Source organism: Panthera onca, chromosome F2, assembly GCF_046562875.1.
Source record: "Panthera onca isolate mPanOnc1 chromosome F2, mPanOnc1 haplotype 2, whole genome shotgun sequence".
Taxonomy (NCBI): domain Eukaryota; kingdom Metazoa; phylum Chordata; class Mammalia; order Carnivora; family Felidae; genus Panthera; species Panthera onca.
Window position 1 is genome coordinate 46,465,408 of NC_138356.1, and position 25,727 is coordinate 46,491,134.

General features: G+C 40.6%; 1 protein-coding gene and 1 pseudogene across 2 annotated transcripts in view; both read left to right on the forward strand.

The window, feature by feature from the left end:
• SPAG1 (sperm associated antigen 1) overlaps positions 1 to 14,580 on the forward strand; it is a 70,985-nt gene extending 56,405 nt beyond the window's left edge. For both annotated transcript variants that reach the window (XM_060611014.3, XM_060611017.3), the window contains 5 exons: positions 1,412 to 1,544; positions 3,414 to 3,540; positions 11,991 to 12,146; positions 13,128 to 13,499; positions 13,602 to 14,580. In XM_060611014.3, coding sequence (XP_060466997.3) covers positions 1,412 to 1,544; positions 3,414 to 3,540; positions 11,991 to 12,146; positions 13,128 to 13,499; positions 13,602 to 13,733 — 920 coding nt within the window. In that variant the 3' untranslated portion in view covers positions 13,734 to 14,580. The remainder of the gene's footprint in view (positions 1 to 1,411; positions 1,545 to 3,413; positions 3,541 to 11,990; positions 12,147 to 13,127; positions 13,500 to 13,601) is intronic.
• A 5,407-nt stretch (positions 14,581 to 19,987) lies between these two features.
• Positions 19,988 to 20,902, forward strand: LOC132664350 (small ribosomal subunit protein uS5 pseudogene; annotated as a pseudogene).
• The last annotated feature ends 4,825 nt before the right edge of the window (positions 20,903 to 25,727 follow it).

Here is a 25,727-nt window from a genome sequence, read left to right on the forward strand (position 1 = left end):
TGAGAAAATATGTTACACCTAAAACCCTAGCTTTTTTATCCTGTTCCTTTCTTGGCCCAGAATCTAATGGTAGTTACTCTAATGGGTCATGTGTCCATTCCTGAGCCAGTCCCTATGATGAAGGAATGCCATGCCTGGATTGGCTTAGGCCTGAGTTCTTGATCAGTGGAGTCAGCTTCCCCTGAACACCTGGGGTTAATAGGAGAGGGGTGATAGCTGAATGAATATCAAGGCACTCTTAGGAAGGGGAAATGGATCCTAAACAGAGAGTCAGCCATGATCACTGCATGATAACAGGTAATGGTAATAGTTGGGACTCTCTCTTTGAAGATAACAGAAAACCCAACCCTTTATGGCTTAAGCAATAAAGGTTGTTTACTGGCTCGTACCATGGAAAAGTCCGCAAGTAATGTAGCTGCAGGGATGGTTGGATTCAGGATTCGGGGATTCTTATTTAGCTCTCTATCTTGACCTCTCTGTTGCTCTTTTTAGCCCATTTTTAGACACACAGACTCTCCCCTTGTATCATCGGATGGCAGAATAGCTCCTCCTTTCCTCCTCATTTTCCACTGGAAAGAGCCAAGAATTTTCAGAAGCTGCCACAGAAATCTTAAGTGTATCTTATTGGCTCTCATAGGCCCATCCCTGACCAAGTAGATTATTGTGGCTAAAGAAATATGATGTGCTGGGGCGCCTGGGTGGCGCAGTCGGTTAAGCGTCCGACTTCAGCCAGGTCGCGATCTCGCGGTCCGTGAGTTCGAGCCCCGCGTCAGGCTCTGGGCTGATGGCTCGGAGCCTGGAGCCTGTTTCCGGTTCTGTGTCTCCCTCTCTCTCTGCCCCTCCCCCGTTCATGCTATGTCTCTCTCTGTCCCAAAAATAAATAAAAAACGTTGAAAAAAAAAAAAAAAGAAATATGATGTGCTGATTAGTAAAAAAATAAAGATTACTCCAAATGGTAGGGCTAGGGTACGGTTTGCTTTACCTAAACTACAGGACAGAGGGTGGAGGAGGTGTGATTTTCCAAGGAAATGCGGGGCCAGATGTCTGCCTCAGGCATGAACAGGTTTGTTTGTTCATTTTTCATGAAATAGTTTTCCCACCAAACACTGTAGATGTTTGTATCTTCAGCAGAGGACATACCAATATGGATAAAATAATATAATTACTTATATTTTATTTTCTAATTTGAAAAAATATTGTAATAATTGTGTAATTTTTACTTACAGCCAATTTGTCTTTTTAATTTGTATACCAAGTTTTGTTCCACTTAGACTTCAGCTCTGCATGGTATGTGTGGTCAGGTTAATTTGCAATAGAATATCTACTTACAGATGTACTGAAGATTTTGTAGAGGTGCTTATATGAATCCTTCCTCTTTTTTTTTTTTTTCCCCTTGGGGGGTGTCCCATAGATGAAAAAATGTTTAAAACCCTTAAAGAAGAAGGAAATCAATGTGTAAAGGACAAAAACTATAAAGATGCCCTTAGTAAATACATTGAATGCTTAAAGATTAACAACAAGGAATGTGCCATTTATACAAACAGGCAAGTTCTTTGTAACTTTATGTATTTCTTACGTTCATTTTTTTTTGTTAAAACATACAAATTAATTGCCGAATTTTTTCCCCATCATTTTGACAATTTATATAGCATATTGTCCTGGGTGAGTATTCTTTAAAGAGATGGAGCCATAGAAGTTCCAGAGAGATGGAAAGCATGAGGCGGGCTGGGCGTCTGGTTGGTCTGCTACACAGGTTCCGCAGGCCGTCCTCGCCGCCCTGACGTTGCTGCACTGTCCCGTCTTGGCCGTTTGGACCCACTGTGGCTTAGTCAGGTCTGCGCATCATCCTCCGTGTAGGAGCAGGAGTCACCTCCCTTTCAAACTAGTTCTTAAGTGTCCTTTTTCTCTTGAAGTCCTAAGAGAGGGGACCAGCATCCTTCAGTGCATAGCAAGAATAGGCAGATTGTTCTGGAAAGCTGTTTAGAGGCCATCTATACCACATAATGGTAAAAGATCGCTCTAGAAATCTGGTGATTGGAGTAAGTAGAGTCTGGGGTGATGAGGAAGAAGGCTTAGTTCCTAAAGAGCAGGGACTCCTAGCACAAGATTTCCTAGCTATTTTAGATGAATTCTTTTTAATTTAACTTCTCACTGCTTTGTTTTTGTACATGTTTTCCTCTATTGGCAACTATTTTGCCAAAAATTTTGTCATTAACTCCAACAGGTAGTCTTCTACTCTTCTTCTGTTCAGTCTCTGCGGTTCTGGGCATTAATGGCCACTCAGTTTTCCCTGGAAACCGCCTCTCCTCTTGGCATCAGTGCAGACACTCACTTGCCTGGCTCTTTTCTTCCTCTATGGGCCTTTCTTTCCCAGCCGTTCTCTGGGTTCTGTAGGTGTAGGTCCCTTTTTCACTCTGCATGCTCTCTGAGCCATTGCATCCTCCCTTCAGTTCCGTTACCTTTCAGTTGTGTCCCCCCCAAATCTCTGTGTGGGCTCCAGACCTAACCACTCCGCTCCTCTCTGCCTTCCTGACCGATGTCTCCCTCTCCTAGTGTGTCTGCAAGCTCGGATGTCCTACTTCTAAATTCCTCTTGGGGGAGCCTTTCTCTCTGCCCTCCCCTTCACCCATGTCCCATCACCACTGTCTCCTCCGAGATGTCTGCTACCCCCTCCACAGCACAGACTTGTTCCCTCTCGTCTCATTCTCTGAATTGCAGCACGACTAATCTTCCTAAAACATGGTGAACATGTTAGCCCCTATTTGAGAACCCATTGGTGGACTTGCTGGAAGCTCAGGATAAAGCTCAGGCTCCTTGCTCTTCCCCATCTGGCCTGACCGCCCTTCTACCTCATCCCTGCACCCAGCCAGCCATATGGCACTTAGTTCATCAAGAGTACCTTGCTCTCTGTCTTTCACTGTGAGACTCTGCCGTTGCTGGGCCCTTGGCCACCCTCTCCCCTCCTGCATCTTAACTCTCAGCCCAGTGCCTTCACACTGGATAATTCTCACCTCCTACTCTGGGTTTCAACTTAAATGTAACTTCTTCTGGGAAGTCTTCCCTGATTACTCTTGCTTTTGCCTCAGCCCCACCAGATCTGGTAAGATTCTCAGCTGTGTGTTCCCAGAGCATCCTGTTGAGATTTTATTATGTTTGCTTATTTTAATTGTCTCTTCCACTTAGACTATAGCCTTCTTGAGGGGCCTGAGCTGTACTTGTTTGCATTTGTATCCCCAGTACCATAATTATGTATATTGCAAGAAAATGCCATAATTAGAGTAAAATGTTAGGTTTCAATGAGACAGCTAACAGACTTATTGAGCTATGTTCTGATTGTTATTAACTATCTAAATTTATAGTGTTGTCTTTGCATTTCATAATACGTAATTGCTTTCATAATTACATTCTACCAGAGCTCTGTGTTACTTGAAGCTGTGCCAATTTGAAGAGGCAAAGCAGGATTGTGATCGGGCACTTGAGATAGATAACAGGAATGTAAAAGCGTGCTACAGACGAGCTCTGGCTCATAAAGGACTCAAGGTGAGGAAATCTTCATTTTAATAAGTAAATTTCAGCTCTGAAAACAATATGTGGTTTTTATGAACATGAATCTTGGGAGTGAGATTATCCTGGGATTTAATCCTGGTTCTATGCTAACCAATCCTGAAAGCTTAGAATAGGCCTCAGATTTCCCCTACCTTTAACGTGGAGCTAGATATTTTCTAAGATTCCTTCCAGCTCAAAAATTATTATTTTATTTCCGGATTTTCCGAGGACTTTTGTTAGTTAATGATAGATCCATTTTATGGAACAGGAAGGTTTGTTACTGAATCACTGAAGGCAACCACTGGATTCCTCCACCAAAGGATTGAGGTGTCTGTGGGGTGGGAGGAAGGCATCAGAACGGAAGCTTGGTTCACCAAGTGAAAGTTGGTAGAGACATCAGAGATTGGTGATTTGGGCCTTAAACTGGCTCCTTTAGAGTGGCATTCTTCTCTAAGAAAACCACACCATTATTTGCAAAGAAAGTATTGTATAATTACACTTTTCTTGAGGCTGATTCTTCTGCATGGAAAACTTGAATGAATGTACATATTTGTAGAAAGTAATGTCACAAAGAAAAGTCAGAACATACTGGGCTATGGCATTTCTTGAGATTGTTATTTCTTAAAAATCAACTTGATTAGGGTATAATACAATGAAATTCACACATTGTAAGCTTTCACATCTTTTAATTTTTTTCTCTTTAGAGTTTTTTTTAAATTGAGATACAACTGACAACTAACAGTGTATTAGTTTCAGGTATACAGCCTAATGATTTGATTTGCACAATGATCACCAGTAAGTCTAGTTAGCAGCCCATCAGCACACATAGTTGAAATTTTTTTTCTTGTGATGAGAACTTTTAAGATCTATGCTTGTAGCAACTTTCAAATATGCAATACAATATTATTAATTGTATCACCATGCTGTGCATTATATCCAATGAGTTCTTTCTTAACTGGAAGTTTGTGCCTTTTGACCCATTTCACCTACTCCCCAGCCCTTGTCTTGCCTCTGACAACCACCAGTTTGTTCTTTGTGTCTGTAAATTCAGTTCTGTTTTTGGTCTTGTTTTCTAAATTTCACGTACAAGTGCAGTCATAAGGTAATTGCCTTTCTCTGTCTTACCTCACTTTTAGCATATGCCCTCAGGAGCCATCCATGTTGTTGCAGATGGTAGGATTTCCTTCTTTTGTATGACTGTAAATAGACCACATTTTTTCTATCTGTTCATTCATTGATGGACACTTAGGTTGTTTCCATGTCCTGGCTGTTGTAAATATTGCTGCCGTTAATACAGGAGTGCAGAGGTCTTGCAGATTTCATGTTTTCATTTCCTTCAGATAAATACCTAGAGGTGGAATTGCTGGATCATATGGTAGTCTTATTTTAGTTTTTTGAGGAGCCTCCATACTGTTTCCTATAATGGCTATATCAGTTTCCATTCCCACTCACAGCGCACGAGGGTTCCCTTTTCTCCACATCCTCACCAGCACTTGTTATCTCTTATCTTTTGGATGATTGCCGTTCTGACAAGAGTGATACCTCATTGTGCGTTTGATTTCTGTCTCCCTGCTGGTTAGTGATGTGGAGCATTTTTTCATATACCTGTTGGCCATCTGTATGTCTTCTTTGGAAAAATGTCTGTTTAGTTCCTCTGCTCATTTTTTAATCAGATTATTTTTTCGATATTGAGGTCTGTGAATTGTTTGTGTACTTTGGATAACTGCTTATCAGATACAGGATTTGCAGATATTTTCTCCCACTTGGTAGTTTTCATTTTGTTGATGGTTTCCTTCACCGTGCAGAAGCTTGATGTAGTCCGCCTGTTTATTGTTGCTTTTGTCACCTTTGCTTTTGGCATCAAATCCAAAACCCAAGACCAGCATCAAGGAGCTTACCACCTATGTTTTCTTCTAGAAGTTTATGGTTTCAAGTCTTATGTTCAAGTTTGGTCCATCTTTTTTTTGTTGATATTTGTATGTAGTGTAAAGACAGTGGTCCAGTTTTCTCAACAGCATTTATTGAAGACTGTCCTTTCCCCAGTGAGAATTCTTGGCTCCTTTGTCATAAATTAGTTGACCATTTATGAATGGCTTTTTATTTCTGAGCTCTCTGTTCTGTCTTATTCATCTCTGTGTCTGTTTTTATGCCAATACCATACTATTTTAATTACTGTAGTTTTGTAATGTTTTATTTTTTTTATTTTTAAAATTTATTTATTTTTGAGAGAGACAGAGACAGAGCATGAGCAGGGGAGGGGCAGAGAGAGAGGGAGACACAGAATCCAAACCATGCTCCAGGCTCTGAACTGTCACCACAGAGCCCGATGTGGAGCTCAAACTCGTGAACTGCGAGATCATGACCTGAGCCGAAGTTGGACGCTTAACCAACTGAGCCACGCAGACACCTCTGTAATGTTTAAAATCAGGAAGTGTGATGCTTCCAGCTTTTTGTTCCTTTTCAAGATTGCTTTGGCTATTCGGGGTGTTATGTGGTTCATATAGTAAGTTTTAGGATTGTTTATTCTATTTCTGTGGAAAATGCCATTGGAATTTTGAATAGGGATTGCATTGAATCTATAGATTGCTTTGGGTAGGGTAAACATTTTAAAGGTATTATTTTTTCCCATCCATGAGCATAGAAAGTCTTGCCATTTATTTCTGTCTTCTTCAGTTTGTTTCATCAGTGTGTTATAGCTTTCAATGTGCAAAGCTTTCACCTTCTTGGTTAAATTTATTCCTAGGTATTTTATTCTTTTTGATGCAATTATAAGTAGAATTGTTTTCTTAATTTGGTCATTGACTTTTGAATAATGTAAATTCTCGTGTAGCCATCACTCCAGTCAAGGTAAATATTATTTGCATCTCTCTAGGAAATTCCCTATGCCCATTTTTCTTTATTTCCCTTATTCTGCCCCCACTCCCAGGCAGCCATCCATCTGGTTTCTATCACTGTAGATTAGTTTTGCTTCTTTTTGACAGTAACATAAACATAGTCCTATAGAATTTACTGTTTGACTTTTTTTTTTTTTTTTTTTTGCTCAGCATAGCATCTGAGAGTTAATCTGTACTATGTGAATATTAGGAATTGTTTTTAAAATTTTTAAAATGTTTATTTATTTTTGAGAGAGAGAGAGAGAGAGAGACAGAGCGTGAGTGGGGGAGGAGCAGAGAGAGAGGGAGACACAGAATCTGACGCAGGGTCTAGACTCCGAGCCACCAGCGCAGAGCCGATGTGGGGATCGAACTCATGAACCTCGAGATAATGACCTGAGCCAAAGTCCGATACTCAAACAACTGAGCCACCCAGGCGCCCCAGGAATTGTTCCTTTTTTATTGCTAATTTTTATTACTGATTATACCACAACTTTTTTTTTTAACATATTCACCAGTTAATTACATTCAGCTGTTTCTAGTTTGGGGCTATTAATATAGCTGCTATGATTTTTCCCCGCCCACATGTTATGAACTTGTTCATGAATTGGTACAGCAAGAGACCAGCTGTGAGTTGGAGTGGGGATGGAGAGAGATGGTCAGATCATGAAAGGCCCGAGGGTCATGCTGTGGTGACTAGGCTTGATCCTGAAGGTGGTGGGAACCCCTAAAGGCTACGTGGTCAAGGAGGGCACAATGGGTCAGATTTGCCAGCAGTGTGGAAGGTGGATCACTGGGGACCCAGCACGGAGTAGGGAGATTGGTTAGAAGCTACCAGGTCAGCTGCCTGAAGGAAGGTAATGGCAGAGGGAAGAGAGAAGGCATATTAGTTTGCCGGGGCTGCCATAACAAAGTACCCACATCACGGGTTAAACAACAGAACTTTATTTTGTTAGAGTTCTTACGGTTCTTAATCTTGAGATTAAGGCGTCAGCAGGGATGGCTCCTTCTGAGGGCTGTGAAGGAAGGATGTGTTCTAGCCCCTCTCCTGGGCTTGCGGTTGGCTGTCTTTTCCCTGTATCTTCACGTTGTCTTCTGTCTGTATATGTCTGTCTTCCAGTTTCCTCTTTTTTTAAGGACACCAGTCATATTGGATAGGACCCACCCTAATGATCTCACGTTAACTTGATTACTTCTTTAAAGAACCTATCCCCAGGGGTGCCTGGGTGGCTCAGTCGGTTGAGCGTACAACTCTCGATTTCGATTTCGGCTCAGGTCATGGTTCCCGGGGTCATGGGATTGAGCCCTACGTCAGGCTCTGCACTGACAGCGTGGGGCCTGCTTAGGATTCTCTCTCTCCCCCCTCTGCCCCTCCCCCGCTTACACTCGCTTGCTCGCTCTCTAAAAAATGAAGAAGAACCTGTCTTCAAATTACATTCTGAAGTATACATTCTAAAGTGCTATGGGTTAAGACTTCAGCATAGGAATTTTTAGGAGGGGAACACAATTAGCCCGTAACAGAGAGATTAACTGACGGTTGTTTGAAGGTAAAGTCGACAGGACCTACTGAGCAGATGGACAGAGGAAGGAACAAAGGTGGTACCTCCAGGGTTACTGGCTTGGGTAGCTGAGTGGTGCAGTGCAATAATGGAGGGTATTCAGGAGGAGGGAGAGGCTTGAGTGGGGAGGGGGATAGTTAGGTTTGACGTTACTGAGTTTGAGGTAATTCTTTTAGTTCCTGCCCATCACTGATGGGGAAATACTAAAAATATATTCTGTAAAACCTGGGTTTTGTTGGGAGAGGGCGGTCATGTTTTTCTACAGTGCAGCATAGGAGCTGTGCTCGTTGTGCCTTGAGGAGTCAGGACTTTGTGCATCGCACATGCACTGAGGTTGCCGCTCGGAGGCTGTGCTGTGACCTCCAGACCATTGGAGCCACGAAGCTGCCTGCCCTCCCTGTCGCCCCTCCCAGTTTGTTATAAAGGATGCAGATGAACAGCTGGGTAGAGGACCCCAGAAGGGTCCTGAGCACGGGAACTCCCGTCTCCATGGAGCTGGGGTGCGCCACCTTCCCTGCAGGTTTGTGCCACAGTGTGCACGTGACCTGACCCCCCCCCTCCCCCCACTCCTGCTTTTTTTGTTAGCAACACGCTCATTTATAAACCTCACGTATAGATTCCTTAGATGGTATGTGGCACCATGAATTAAGAGAGGCTTCTTCAAAACTCCCTCAGCTTTTTCTGAGCTCGATGAATTCAGGTACGTGAGGGTAGGTGTGTGTGATGACTCAGGAGTGTATGCGTGTCCAGACTCTTAGAGCAGTTTTACTCCATGCTGGTTGCCTGACTCTTGGAACTTGTCTTCCTGACACAATGTGAGAGGTGTACCTAACGAAAGACTTCTTATACTCCTTTGGAATGCATTCTAGAAATTGTACTCTGCAGAAAGATGATCCCAAATTTGAGTAATCCAACCCACTAGATTTATGAGGCCGGCAGTTTGTTTTTCTGGTTTGATTTCTTGCAGTTTTGTTTATACGTCCTGTAGTTTGAGTTATGTGCCAAGCGAATTTAGTTTCAGTATCTTCAAAAGCGACAACTGCTTACAAAACGCACCAGAAGTCATGCCTGGATCCACTTCCTCGGCGTGTCTGGGAGGGGCTGGCGCGGAGGCTCACGAGGAGCAGGTGCCCTGCCTGTAGTTAGTAGCACGCGCACACACACACCAGTTTTAAAAATCACGGGGCTTTCACTTAGAATTCCTTTTTCCCCAAGTTTTTGTTTAAATTTCAGTTCACATACAACGCAATACAAGTTTCAGGTGTAGAATTTAGTGATACAGCGCTTAGTGTAACACCTGGCGCTCATCACAGTAAGCGCCTAGATCCTTGATCCCCAACACCTAGTTCACCTGTACCCCCATCCACCTCCCCACTGGTGACCATCAGTTTGTTCTCCAGAGTTAAGAGTCTTCCTTGGTTTGCCTCCTCCCCCACCCCCGTGTTCATTTGTTCCAATTCCACATGTGAATGAAATCATATGGTATTTGTCTTAGAATTTATTTCTTTAATCGAGTGCCGCTTACGTACGTGCTAGACTGTGGGAGCGGAGTGGTAAATAAGACATCGTGCTTGCATTAAGGAATTTGCAGCCAATTAATTGGGTATGCTAGAAGGCCAAAAATATCAAAAAGTAACATAACTCTTATTACAGTTTAAGTGCATCTATTAATAATATATATATTATCACAAACACATGTGATTATACTTTTTTTTTTTTAAGGCCTAATGGTATAATTAGCAACTTTGAACGTCTTCCTTTTTGCCAAAGCCATACTTTTCTCTTCGTGTATGCTCTGCTCTTCCCTCCCGCGTGGCTGTTTGTGTTCAGGTCCCCCGTGGCTGTTTGTCTTCAGGTCCTGTGTTCTCTGACAACTGTGTCAAAAGACGACTCCTTTGGGGCGCCTGGGTGGCTCCGTCGGTTGAAGGTCTGACTTTGGCTCAGGTCATGATCTCACGGTCCGTGAGTTCGAGCCCCGTGTCAGGCTCTGTGCTGACAGCTCAGAGCCTGGAGCCTGTTTCAGATTCTGTGTCTCCCTCTCTCTCTGCCCCTCCCCTGTTCATGCTCTGTCTCTCTCTGTCTCAAAAATAAATAAATGTTAAAAAAAAAAAAATTAAAAAAAAAAAGACTCCTTCCTCCTCATTAGTATCATCGGAAACCTTGGTTTTCTTACTTGCATTAGTGATAGTTCATACTTACTCGTTTGTTTACTTTTTTATATTGTTTCCCTTCATAAGACAGAAACTTCCATAAGGGCCAGGGCCAGGCTGCGTGACCATTTTTGGGATCTGGCCCGCGGTCCCTTGTCTTCCAGTGTCTCCACTTTTCTGGCTCTTTTTCTCTTTACATTTGCTCGCTTCTGTTTTAACTCTTACCGAAGTGTATTTCCTATTTTCTTAGGTCTTCTTCAACCAGACAGATTGCTCTTTATGCATAGATTTTTCTTGAATGGGTTGAAAAACCATACATATTGCCTCCGTGACTGGTGGACTTTCATTTCCAAGGCTGTAGCTCACAAATCTGTTTTCAGGCATCTCGCTAGGATTCCACAACTGTATTCCCGTTCACTTTCTGGTCATTGCTGCCTCGATCATCCCAAGAATTATATCTCTGTGCCTCAGTTCCCTTACCTTTTCAATGGGGACAGAAGTTAGTATGTACAGGGCTGCTGTGAGAGTAAACTAATACTTCCAAAATGTTGAGAATGGTCAGAGTTAGCAGGAACTACCTCAGCTTGCCCTGCTGCCCCACTTGCTTGCCTTTCGGTATGGTTCCTAGCATGAGCACTTAGGATGGAAATGCGGTGTCATTTGGGTTTTCTGTAGCTGGTTCCAGCTGTACTGTTTTGACACAGTGGTATGTGGTTTGTTCCTAATAGTTTATAATGTACTATCGTTTGTAAACAATTTACCTTTTTTAATGAATTTGAGCAGATTTAAGTTTATCTGTTTAAACAAATCACTTTTGCTGCAGTGTCCTGCTGGACAGAGGGAGAAGGGATGTGGCATCACAGCTAGTCCCCCAGGAATGTCACGTAACCCCCGTGCCCCAGCCTCCAGAGCAGGCTGTTATTGGTAGGTCATGAATACTTAGGGACGTTCTACATCATTGCAATTCTTTGCCTTGTCACAGAATTAACTTTGGCTTAATCAGAACATTGGTGTAGTCTGTAGTTCTAGAATATGGCCTGTCACATCAGACTGATTTTGTGGCCTCTGTCTCAGCTACCACATTCTGCTATGCGTTTAGATGCCTTTTCTTTGCCCTCAACCTTTCCCAGCGTATTGTCTGACTCGATGGAAGAATAAATGTCGACACTAGCCTATTTGAACAGTATACAGCTTTGAAGGGTTTTATGGTACAGGATATGATGTGACAACTGACATTTGTATCACCCTTTATAAAAGTTTAAACCGCTCATATCACTACTTCATTTATGCTTGGTACAGCTTTGTGAAAACTCGAGTAGGAAAGCTTTTGGATCTTGTTCTTTTTTTTTTTTTTTTTTTTTAAGTTTGTTCACTTTGGTGGGGGCGGGAAAGACAGAGGCAGAGAGACTGAATCCCAAACAGGCTCCACACTGTCAGCACAGAGCCTGACTTGGGCTCAGACTCATGAACCGTGAGATCGTGACCTGAGCCGAAATCGAGATTAGGACGCTTAACCGACAGCCACCCAGGCGCCCCCGTTCCAGTTTCTTGTTTAGTTAGGTACTACTAACATGAGGCTGTTCGTTCATTTCGCAGACAGCAAACGCCTCCTGTACATCCGGGACTGATGGTTGTGATACACAAGTGAACTGGAGTCTAAGAACTCCAGATTCTGTGCTCGCTTTTATGGGTTTTAATACTTCAGTCCGAGACTACTTTGTGGGCCTTTGTAATCAGGACACTACAGGGAGCCCACCGCACACATTCTGTGCCACTCCGCCCCTCAGTCTCACTTCTGTTTGGGTTAATCTGTGCCTCTTCTTTTGTCATAGAAATTATTTTCTCTGCCTTTCTACTTTCAGGATTATCAGAAAAGTTTAAACGATCTCAATAAAGTTCTTCTGCTGGATTCAAGTATTGTTGAGGCAAAGATGGAACTGGAAGAGGTAACCAGACTCCTTAAGGATAATGCATCATTCAACAAAGAAAAAGAGAGAAGGAAAATTGAAATTCAAGAGGTATTTGTATTTGATTAACTTTGAAAGTACTCTTTGGGGGATTTCGTAGATGCTAAAATCCTATTTCTCTGAGTTCTACAAAAAAAATTTTTTGTTTTCTTTTTACTTGGATGTCCAATAAAGACATTTTAACCAGTTATAAAGACAAAACTTTCCTTTGCTATAATTAGCCACTGTAGATCCCAGCTTGTGTCCATCGAGGGTACTGGGAGTCTGCATTCCTGAGGTTTCTCCTTTCTCTCCCCCAGCCACCCCCATCTGGCCTATAGTTTGCATTGTTTCTGCTCCAGATTGCTCTGGAAGCCTATTTGCTTCAGGGTACACCTGGAGAATCCTGACAGGACTCATTCAGTGTCCGTGGCCCTGCCAGCCATACCCCATAGGGATTTTTTTGATTGATTGAGACCTTTTTAGCACTCTGAAACAAGACTGGCCTAATCGGAGATTTTGGAGTATCCCAGAATCAAACTCCGTGTCTTGCGCTCTAGCTTTTTCGTTTGGCGTCAGTGAAGAAGGTCAGCTCATGAATTCCTGTGTCCTTGTGGATGCTAATATCATCCCATTTATCATACATTTCCGCTAAGAGTAAGAGGCGAATATGTGAGAGAAACTAGAAGTATTTTCCAAGGAGGGAAGAAAAAATATTTTAAGTTCATGTCTCTGTTAAATGTGAGGAAATATTTGTCATGAAAAAGAGGTAAAGTTGTTATAGGTCTTCTTTCATAGAAAACTAAACCTCATGATATTTTCAGTGTCAAAAATTTTTTAAACTTAAAAACATACTTTCATGAATGGATACTTAACACTTCCTAAAAAGAGTAGGTTTTCCTATTCATTATAAAGTATACACTTTTTTCACTTAGAATTTGACTAAAATAGAGTCTACCAGTGTTTTTCAGTTCTTTCCCATTTTAATAAATAGAGCTTAGAATTTGTGCAGTGGTTGTTGTGTCACAGTATAATTTTTTTTTCCTCATGAAGGTGAACGAAGGCCATGAAGAAGAGCCTGAAAGGACCTCTGAGGAGGTGTCCAGTGACCGTTTTGCCACCAGGAAGGAGGACACAACCAATGGGCCACCAGCATACCGTGAAACACTCCCGATCGCCAGGCCTACCAATGCCTATGAATTTGGTCAGGTCATAAATGCCATCAGCACGAGGAACGATAAAGAGGCCTGTGCACACCTTTTAGCCGTCACTGAACCGAAAGATTTGCCAGTGTTGTTGAGTAACAAACTTGAAGGGGATACATTCCTCCTCCTCATTCAGTCTCTGAAAAATAATCTTATTGGGAAAGATCCTTCTTTGGTGTATCAGCATCTTTTATATCTAAGTAAAGCAGAAAGGTTCAAGGTAAGTGGCAAAACATAGATACTGATTTTTGTTTTAGGGTGTCTGTAACTTTAAAATGTTCATTTTTAAATGAAGCTAATACAGTTTTTCTCCTTCTTCCAGATGATGTTGACACTAATTAGCAAGGGCCAAAAGGAGCAAATTGAACAGCTCTTTGATGACCTCTCAGACACACCAAACAAACATTATACTTTAGAAGATGTACAGGCCCTAAGAAGGAAGTATGAGCTTTAAATGAAGGCTACTGTTAGATTTCTTCCATGCATGTATGAGTTCCGGTAGTGCTAATGGGATGGTATTGTAATAGCGTTGCATGGATAAAACCTGGTTTCGAAAAGATCCTTTGGTTTGGACTGTGAAATATTTTATGTATTTTTATATAGAGAACATGTATATTCTACGATATGCTTTTATTAGTTGTAAATATTTTCCTACATACCAGAGCTAACATCTTTATATTTAATAATAAGTATATTTGGAACTTGTTCAAGTACATTTTAATTTATATTCTAAATTTTCTTTTAATAACTCGTTAAAAATTTGAGTTCCATTCCTTTGGGCCATAAAGGATTCCTCTTAAGTTTGATAGAAGTGTATTTCTTTAAAAGTGAAAATCATTAACAGTGATTATTATATCACCTTTATTTCCTGCTATGATATATATATAAATACTATTTTATACTACTTCTGGATTACAGTCTGCTAAGGTGAAATGTAACACTTAAATCTTACAATATGAAATGATTATTAAATAAATTATTAACTTAGAGCTATAAGAGAACTTTTCTCACGTGGAAACATTGCCTAATAAAGAACAAAAATTGGCAAAAATTTCTACTTACTACTTTTTACTAGATTTTAAAATGCGGTTTCCCAAACAACTGTATAAAAGCAGACTAAGCCTGCATTGTCCCCTCCACATTTTCCCCAACGTTTAGATGTTGTCTTCACCCTTTTTTCCCGCCCCCCCCCTCCCCAATTTATTCCCTCAACGGAAAACTGAAGTCTTATTAAAATCTCCTTTGTTAACTGGGTCAAAGTAAAGGTATTTCTTACAATAAAACATTCAGGTCTCTATCAATGTACTGTCATTTATTGCTATAGTTTTTATCAAGTTCTTTTTCTGGAGCATTCTTTCTTGAGAAGTGAATATCACAGGTGAGTATCACTTTCATTATTTCCATATTCTTTAGTCTTTTGGAATTAATAGAATTTTAAAAAATCATTGGGGGTAAATGGTATCTTTCAAACTGACATTTTTCTTTTTAACTCTTTGTTCATTAATGAAAAGCTGATTCTCCTTTTTTAATGTTAGTAAACTTTACAGTAGAGACCTAAAAAGGAAACTCTTTTGTTGACAGTTACGTACCCAGCACCTAGCTGCACGGGGCTGTCCGGCAGTGGTCACCTCTCCTTCAGAGGAGGTGGAAAGCTGTGAGTGCCCAGCGGTGCCAGTTGTGTGGGTCATGGCTGGAGAAACCCATTTCTGTCCAGTGACAGCCAGGGTACTGAAGTGGGAACTTCATGACTGAGGGGAGGGAAGACAAGGTGAAGGAACTGTAGATAGGAATATCAAAGAGCATTAAAAGAATGCAGTTCCTCAAGACTTCAGCAGGAAGTCTGCCCATATTGCCTCTGGGAGTATCCCACTCAAAGACCTCCCCACCAGATTGCCCCACTGGGTCCACAGGCCTCCCCAAAGCCCTGAGTTAAATTCACGCCACCTCTCACTATGTGCTGGATCCCCGCGCGTGCTCCTGAGCGGGGCAGTGAGAGCAGGCCCAGTGATCAGAGTTTTCTCAGAAAAATGGACCAAGAGTCTGGGCAAGGGAGAAATCAGACGCTAGAGCTGTGGAGCTATAGCACCACCTTCTGGAAAACAAAAGGTTCCAGCAGCTAGACTTGAGTTACAAGAAAAGATGGAAAAGTTTAAGAATTCTGCCACTAGAGGGAGCAAGAAGAGTGGAGCAGGTTCACCCATTCTAAGGCTGAGGACACCTCTGACGTAGTGACACCAGTGATAGTACCTCATCTGACGGCAACCAGTGAAGACTCGGGAGGCGTCTGTTACTTCAAATGTGACAATAGCCTTGCAAACGTACAAGAAACATGAAAAAATATTTCACCCTCCAAAAGACACCAATAATTCAACGACTACACACAAAGACAGGATGTTGCAGATCTAGCTGATAATTCAGGATAGCTGTTTTGAAGAACACGACGAGCTACAAGAAAACTCAATGATATTAGGAAGGAAAACATGAAATCACCAGAGAGAAATCACAAAAAAGAACCAAATTCTGGAGTTGAAGAATTCAGTGAATGAGATGAAGACTACTATAGCAAGTCTCTGTAGAATAGAGCAGTTGGAAGACAGAATAAATGACTTCGAGAATACAAATTCTCAAATGATGCAGAAGACCAAAGGGAGAAGGGGGCAGAAAATTTAGTTTGAAAAATAATTGAAAATTCCCCAAACCTGGGGGAAAGGACTTGAACATCCAAAGTCACAGAGTTCACATAGATCACCTTAGTATCTCAATGTGGAAACACCTCCCAGACATGATACAAGGAAACCACCAAAAATCAATCCTAAAGACGGCTGGGGGAGTGTAACTTACAAAGGAAGCCCCATTAGGCTGTCCGCGTATTTCTCAGTGGCAAAACCCTAGAATGACATTCAAAGTCTCAAAAGATAAAAACTTCCAGCCAGAGTTACACTTTAGCGATGAAGGAGAAAGACTTGCCCAATAGCCAAAGCTGAAAAAATTTATCACCACTAGGTCTTCCCTGCAGAAATGCTAAGAGGAGTTCCTCAGGCTGAAATAAAAAGATGCTAATCAGGGACATGAAACCATCTTTACACTGGTAAAGGTGAAAAATACTCAAATTTAGATAACTCTAATTCTATAGAATGGCATATTAGCCACAACTATAATATACCGTATTACAGAATTAGAGTTTTCTGAATTTGAGTACTTTTCACCTTTTCCTTTAGGAAAAGAGTATTAAAAATAACTTGCTACTATAATTTGCTGACAGTACACAATATAAAAAGAAATTTGCTGTCAGAAAATATATATGAGTAAAAGATGAATAAAATAGACCCTTTATAGACAAATGAAGATAGGTTGCTATCAGCATAAAATGGACTCTTCCATGTATGAAATGTTTTATGTAAACCTCATGTTAAAAAATTTAGATTCACAAAAAATAAAGGGGAAACCATATATACTACTGTGGAAAATCAATTTACAGAGTTGAAACAGAAGGAGAGGGGAACAGAAGGGAGGCAAGAACTGGGGAAAAGGAACAATGGAAATATAGAACAGGAAGGCAACCAGGAAGATGGCAGTTGTAAATCCCTACATATCAATAACTACTCTAAATGTAAATTGAATTCACCAATCAAAAGGCACAGAATGGCTGGATTAAAAAAAAAAAACTATATGCTATGTACAAGAGACTCACTTCAGCTTTAACACACATAGGTTTAAAGTGAAGGGATGGAAGAAGATACTACTTGCAAGTGAAAACCAAAAGAGCAGGGATTACTGTACTTGCCCTTAGACCAAACAAACTAAGCCAAAAGTGGTAAGAGACAAAGAAGGTCATTATATAATAAAGGGGGTCACTACAGTCAGATGATAACAATAATCGTAAACTCTATGCATTCAACATTGGAGCACCTAAATATATGAAGCAAATACTAACAAATCTGAATGGAGAAGTGGAGAATAGAATAATAGTAGAGGACTTTAATACTTCACTTAGAGCAATGGGTAAATCATCCAGACAAAATCAACAAGGAAATGTTAGAATTAAATCATACTTTGGACCAAATGGACCTAACGGTCATATAGAACTTTCCATCCAATAGCAACAGAATATATTCTTCCCAAGTACACAAGGAACATTCTCCAGGATAGATTATATGATAGGACACAAAACAAGTCTTAGCAAATTTAAGAAGATTGAAATCTATCTTCTGACCACAATGGTACGCAACTACAAGTCAACAAAAGGAAAGCTGGAAAATCTGTAAATATGTGGAAACAACACAATTCTGAATGAGTGGGGTCAAAGAAGAAATAAAAAGGGAAATAAAATTTATCAACTGAAAATGGAAACAGCAAACCTGTGCAAAAGCAGTTATGAGAGCGAAGTTTAGAATGATAAATGCATATGTTAAGAAGTTAGATCTCAAACAGCCTCACATTACACCTAAAGAGCTATAAAAAGAACAAACTAAGCTCAAAGCTAGAAGGAAGGAAATAAAGATCAGAAATAAGAGACAAGAAAAAAATACAAAAAAAGAACAAAACATTTTTCAAAAAGGTAAATTGACAGACTGTTAGCTAGACTAAGGAAAAAAAGGCAAAATCAGAGATGAAAGAAGAGACATTACAGAAATACATGGGATCCTAAGAGTCTACCATGAACAGTTGCATGCCAACAAATTAAGTAATTGAAGAAATGGATGAGTTCCTAGAAACACAGAATTCACCAAGACTGAATCAGAAAGAAACAAAATCTGAACAGATTAATAATAAGAGATTGAATTAGTAATCAAAAGCCTCCTAACAGAAAATTCAAGGATCAACTGGCTTCATTGGCAAACTCTACCAAACGTGAAGAAGAGTTAACAATCCTCAAACTCTTCCAAAAAATTGAAGAGGAGGGAATACTTCTAGGCCAATTCTGTGAGGCCAGCATTACCCTGATATCAAAGCCAGATAAGGACCTACAAGAAAACTAAAGACCCGTATCTCTGATGACTGTAGATCTGCAAATTCTCCACAAAATATTAGCAAACCAAATTCAAGAACACATTAAAAGGATTGTACACCATGACTATGTAGGATTTACCCTGGGATCAAGTGTGGTTCAACATGGGCAAATCAGTTTCATATACCACCATTTAATAGAATGAAAGATAGAAATCACACAGTCACCTGAACAGATGCAGGAAAAGCATTTGACAAAATATCCTTTCATTTTAAGAACTCTACAGACTGGAAACAGAAGGAACATACACAATAAAGGCCATACATGACAAGCCCACACCTAACTTGCTCAGCAGTGAAAAATCAAAAGCTTTCCTCTAAGATTAGGAACAAGACAAAGATGCCCACTCTCACCACTCCTAATACAAGTGTTGGGAACCCTAGCTAAAAGAATTAGGCAAGACAAATAAAAGGCATCCAAATTGGAAAGGAAGAAGCAAAAATTTTCTTGCAGTTTATGTTGTATATAGAGAAAAATCCCGAAGACTCAAAAAACTATTGGAACTACAATAAATTTAGTCAAATTGCAGGATATAAAATTGACAAAGAAATCAGTTGCATTTCTGTAACCATAAGCATCTGAAAAAGAGGTAAAAACTATCCCATTCACAGTAGCATCAAAAACAAAATACCCAGACTAAATTTAACCAAGGCAGATCTGTACAGCAAACACTACAAGACATCATTGAAAGAAATCAAACCTTACACAAATGGAAAAGGATTCCATGCTTATGGATTGGAAGAATTAATATTGTTAAAACGTCCCTATTACCCAAAGCCATCTATAGATTCAATGCAATCCCTATCAAAGACCCAATGGCATTTTTCACAAACATAGAAACCAAACCAAGCAATGACAAAACCCCTAAAAGTTGTATGGAACCAGAAAAGAGCCCAAATTGCCAAAGCAATCATGAGAAGAACAAAGCCAGAGGCATCACACTTCCTGATTTCAAACTATACTACAAAGCTTTAGTAATTGCAACAGCATGGTACTGGCATAAAAACAAGACACACAGACAAGTGGAAGAGAACAGAAAGCCCAGAAGTAAACCACTTACATATATGGTCAACTAACATTCAACAAGGCAGCCAGAATACCCGGTAAGGAAAGGATAGTATTTCAACAAATTGTGTTGGGAAAATGGCATAAACACAGAAAAGTGAAACTGGACCCCCTCATCTTATACCACTCACAAAAATTAACTTGAAATAGGTCAAAGATTTAAACCTAAGACCGGATACCATAAAACTCCTAGAAAAAACAAACAACAACAAAAAAACAGGAAAGAAGTTCCTCAATATTGATCTTGGCAATGTTTTTTTGTTTTTGTTTTTTTTTTTTTTTTAATGTTTACTTATTTTGAGAGAGAGAGCATGCAAGCAAAGGAGTGGGCAAAGGGAGAGAGAGAATCTGAAGCAGCCTCTGTGCTGTCAGCACGGAGTCCAATGTGGGGCTCAATCCCATGAACCATAAGATCATGACCTGAGCCAAAATCAAGAGTCAGAAGTTCAACCAACCGAGTCACCCAGGTGCCCCAATCCTGGCAATGACTTTTGCATGACACCAAAAGCACAAACAACAAAAGCAAAAATTAACAAGTGGGACTACATCAAATTGAAAAGCTTCTGCACCGCAAAAGAAATCAACAAAATGAAAAGGTACAGAATCGGAGAAAATAGTTTGCAAAGCAGATATTGGGTAAGAGGCTAATATCCAAAATATATAAACATTTTGAGAAAACGCCAAGTGGCGGATGACACTGGTGTTAGTTAGACCTGGAGGGCCTGGGGGCCCTGGAATGGGAGGTCATGTTGGCTTCCACAGAGGCTTGAGCAGCAGCATCCAGGGCTGGGGTTACAGCTATGGTTGGGCCATGGCTAAGACCAAGGCCAAGGCGCTTGTGGAGGCAAGGCTGAGGACAAGAAGTGGATCCCCATTACCAAGCTGGGCTGCCTGGTCAAGGACACGAAGATCATGTCCCTGGTGGAGATTTCTCTCTTCTCCCTGCCCATTAAGGAATCTGAGATCATTGACTTTTTTTTTGTCCTAGGGGCATCCCTCAAGGATGAGGTTTTAAAAATTATGACTGTTCAAAAGCAAACCCTTGCTCGCCAGTGGACCAGGTTCAAGGTATTTGTTGCCAGCAGAGATTACAATGGACATGCTGTTCTGGGTATTAAGTGCTCGATGGTAGCCACAGCCATCCATGGGGCCATCGTCTTGGCCAGGTTTTCCATTGTCCCTGTACGGCGAGGCTACTGGAGGAACAAGATCCACAAGCCCCACACCATGCCACGCAAGGTGACCTGCTGCTGTGGCTGTGCCAGTGCACCTCATCCCTGCCCAGAGGCACTGGCTCTGTCTCAGCCTCTGTGCCCAAGAAGCTACGATGATGGCTGGTATTTATGACTACTACACCTCAGCCAGGGGCTGCACTGCCACCCTCTGGGCAACTTTGCCAAAGCTGTTTTTGATGCCATTTCCAAGACCTACAGCTCACTTCTGACTGTGTTTACCAAGTCACCTATCAGGAATTCACTGACCGTCTTACAAAGGACCACATCAGAGTCTCTGTGCAGAGAACCCAGGCTCCAACTGTCACCAGCATATAGTTCTATACAAGAAAAATACACACACACACACACACACACACACACACACACACACACAATCCGCACACACCCTCACACTACTCAATAATGAAAACCAATCCAAATAAAAAATAGGCATTTTCCCAAAGAAGATTTCAAAATGGCCTAGAGGTTACATGAAAAGATGCTTAACATCATTAATCACAAAATCACAATGAGGTATCACCGCACACCTATTAGAATGGCTATCCTCAAGAAGACAAGAGAAGCACTGGTGAGAAGGTGCACAAAAAGGAACACTTGTACCCTGTTAGTGGGGTTGTAAACTGCAGCCGCTATGGAAAACAGTTTTGAGTTTCCTCCAAAAAACTAAAAATAGAACTATCAATATGATCCAGCAATTCCACTGTGGGTATATACCCCAAGAAATGAAAACAGGATATTGAAGGTTATGCAATCCCATATTTATTGTAGCATTATTCACAACAGCCATGATACGGAAACAGTTTGAGTATGCCCATCAACTGATGAATGGATAAAGATAATACATACCCATACACAACAGACAATGCAATGTTATTCAGTCACAAGAAGGAAATCCTGCCATTTGTGACAACATGACTAGACCTTGAGGACATGCTGAGTGACATAAGTCAGAGACAAATACTGTATGATATCACTTTTATGTGGAATCTTAAAGCCAAACTCCTAAAAATAGAAAAATATTAGTTACTATGTAGAACTACCAGGTTGGGGGAATAGGAGAGATGTTTACGTGAACGAACTAGCACTAGAAGATCAGCTAAGTCGTAGAGAACTAATGCACAGCATAATGACTGTAGACAACAATATTATAAACATCAAACTTGCTAAGAGACTGACCTTAATTATTCCTACCACAGAAAAGAAATAATTATGTGAGGTGATAAAGATGCTACCTAGCAGTACAATAGATAAGTGTACCAAATCAGTTACGTACACCTTAAATTTACACACTATGTCAAACATTTCAATTAAAAAAAAAAAAAAACTACTGTACTTGGTTTTGAGCTTTGTGCTAGGCATGTGTATAGTTTATTATACACTAATTTAATTCTTATAACAACTCTGTTATAGATGAGGAAACTATGGCACAGAAAAAATCAAACACAGAAAATGTATATTAAATCCCTGTAAATTAACAAGGGTTACAAATATTGCAAGTAGTTGATCCAAGATTCAAGTCTTTGAACTTATGCTGTTTAATGGAAAATATTAAACATAATGGAATAATTAGTAAGGTGCCTGGTCTTTAAGTTACAGCTTGTAGAGGCAATGAACATATAAACTACTAATCTTGTTAAACTAATAGAGACGTAATAGTGATTATGTAGAGCAAGAGAAATGCCCAGTACTGCCTGTGAGGTTAAGATAGGTTTTAAGGAGATAACTGTGCAGCCTGAGTTTGTCATTTGGATGAGAAGAGGGTGTGCCAGGCAGAGGAAAGAGGAGACACAAAGGCATCCAGATGCACATCGAAGGTGCATGTTGAACGCAAGTGTGAAATAATGGGGCGTGTTTAGGGAACTACATGTACTCTTAATCTTAGAGGAGCAGAATGTCTATGTGATAGGCCTGAAGGAATGATAGTTGGATAAAACAGAAAGCTGTATGCTGCATATAAAATGGTAGAAATAGAGTTTTAGTTATAGATGTGGTTCCTTTGTGAGTCAGGCGTTGCCTGGTTTTCTTCCCCTTCTCGGCATACACAAGATGGGACTTTTCAAACTCTGTGGTTAGGGACACATGACAAATCCTGCCAACAGAGTAGAGGTAGAAGTGATGTGTCCCTTCTGGGCCCAAGTACACACAGCTAGTACAGGCCCTGCATGGTCTTCACCCTTGCTACAGTGACTGAGAAAGGCCTCACATTCCAGTTAGTGGGTTATAAGACGACAGCTCCATCATCAGCCTGATTCTTTGAGTGTTGGTCTGAAGCGGGTTCCTACCAGTCTGCATTGGACAGATATCATGAATGAGAAATAATCCTTTTTTTTTTGTTAAGCCACTAAGACTTTTGGATTGTTTAAAATTATATCTAAAGACTTGGATCTGTTTCTGTATAGTCTTTCCTGATCTCTCAATCCGTAAAACCAACTTCACGCTGTTCATCTCCACATGAATGCCTCATAGACACCTCAAATGTAATAATGCCCCAAACTGAACTCTTTGTTCCCTCAAACTTAGGTTTCACTTGTTCTTTATCTTGGTGAAAGATACCAGCATTCATAGTCTGGCCTAAGCTAGAAACTTCAGATTCCTCCTAGACCTTTCTGGCTCTTTCAACCTCCGCATCCAATATTCATTCAGGCAAACTGTTTTATTACCCAGAGAGGGCACATTCACTCAACATCGACTGCTTTTGCACCAGACGTTTCCCTGCTCTTCTCTCTTCCTTCTTACTTCCCAAAACCACAAAGCTAATTCCTAGGCATCCTTTAACATCCAGTTCAAATGTCCCCTCCCAGAGGCTTTTCCTCACCTGCCTTGGCTGAGTTAAGTGATCTTTGTTTTCTCATAGTGCCGTATGCATAACTCTACTATAGTTTTAACCACTGTTTTTGTGTTTTGATCTGTGATCATGCTCAGCTACCTGACCTTAACTGAAACAAAGGAGGCCATCTCATCTAACTGCTCCAATCTACTCCCCTTTTGACTAATGACCAGATTTTCCCTGTTCCTTCTCTTTTAGAAAGTAATTTTCCCCCTCCTTTCTAGTGCTGATCCCTCATGCTATCCTCTCCTCTCTTCAAGGGCTTTCCTCCCAGAATAAATCCATCTTTTGCATATTTCCCTTTCAATTACAGCCTTCCTCTCAGCCTCCAAACCCACTCAACTCTTCCTCACTTAAAGTCCTTCTCTCAATCTCCCAAATTTCCATCCTTTCCTACACCATATTTTCAAAAATAGATAACTTCTTCCATTTTTTCTTTCCTACCTCCCAAATTTCCTTTTTTGAAAGAAATTTAGCCTCTATCTCCCAACACTATTCCAACTACTGCCAACAACATTTATCAGATCCAGAAGCTTTTTGTCATAAAACTGGGTTACACTGTGGCCTGAAGAGGTTTTTTTTTAAGAGAGATCCTTATCTAACTCTACTCCATTTACATTGAAGTCCAAATAAGAACACAACAGAATATTATGCAGTCTGAAATGCTGATGAACCGTGACTGTACTGGTTTTGCTCTTATGCTGAGATTGTGGGCACAGGAGGAGAAACTTGAAAGGTAAAGCGGCAAAGCCTTAAGGGCAGCTACAAGACTGAATCTAAAATGGCTACTTTGGTTCTGAGTTGCTCAGGATGATCAATAACGTATCCAGGCAATTTCAGAGAGCACCTTCTTCATGAGCAAGATCTCAGAATGCCAAGGGCTCTGTAAGTTGACACTGCAACATGATGGACAGATTGAGAATCTGCTGTTTGTCAGGAAAACTTTCATTTCCACTTCTTAAATGCATTTTGGTGAAAACTCCCTTCACGTGACCGACTTGTGGCGCCTCACTGTTGGAAATGTGCTCTTCACTAGAGGACTTCTCAGGAAGAAGTATTAAGGGCTGATGGTATTTGTGTGCAAACAGAATAATTAATCATGAGTTACAGATCATTATTTTAAAGTGATTTCAAAGATATGTTTTATACTTGTTTTTCTAATATACTATTATATTTGCCATCTAGGAACAAGATGTAGCAAAGTATGTTCACGTTTGGAATGTGTTTTACTCTCTCAGCCAGTTGCCACCACTTAGACCACCACAAGGACCCCCAAAAACTGACGCAGAAGTCCTGCCTCTCAGGTCTCCACACAAGGGATCTGTCTCCAGAATGTACTGAATTTCTTCAAGTTCATACGTTTTGATGCCTTTTGCCACACGTCAAAGTAAAGAGATGGTTGAAAGTTAATCGATGGTACAAAGATCAATGAAAAACAAGCAGGAGATCAGAGTATAAGAGACTCTCACAGCTGTCTCTTCTCTTTTTCTCTGGGGAACTACTTCAGAGCATAAACCTGGAATTAAATCCTAACTCTGATACTCAGGAGTAATGAGCTCATATAAAACTCTGTATAATCTCAAGGATTTTAGGTTCCTCATCTGCAAAATGAGGAGGGATATCTTCCTACCGTTCAGGGTTGTAGTATGATGTAGTTTATGTAAAATACCTGGCGGTACTTAGTACTTTTATCTTTCCTTCCATGTTTATAATTGCTTTCTTCCCATATGTATATCTCATCTATGTTGCTAGAAAAAGACAGCTCTTTTCAAGTATTATGGACACAATAAGTTACATTAAAAACAGTATTATGGACACGTTCATTATTCACTTACTGGGTAAGAGATATACATTAAGACCCCTCCAATAGAAGCAATACAGCCAGAGAAGTGACTAGCCTTGGATATCTGTTACCATCTCCTGGGAATTAGTCATGACAAAGTCAAGAAATTACTCCACAGGTTGAGCAGCAGAGAATCTAACAACATGCATCTTTCTTTTCCAACCTGTCACTGTTTTGAGGTATGTCAACACAAACAGTTGCATATTCAGAGTCTGGCATAGGCTGGTGGGTGCTTGGTAAATGTTCAATAAATGAATCTAGAGGAGACTGCCCTAAAAAGGTGCTCTGGTTAACAAAATTCAGATTAGAGAAGTTCCTATTATTGACAAATTTATAATGCTCTTCTAAATATTTCTCAAACAGTGGTTCTTAGAATATTTGCTCAGAATTGCTTGAGAATCTTGAGTCCAAGGGGCTGGGAACTTAACTTTTAAAATGTCTCTTCTAATTCTTAGGCAAGTTGGAATATA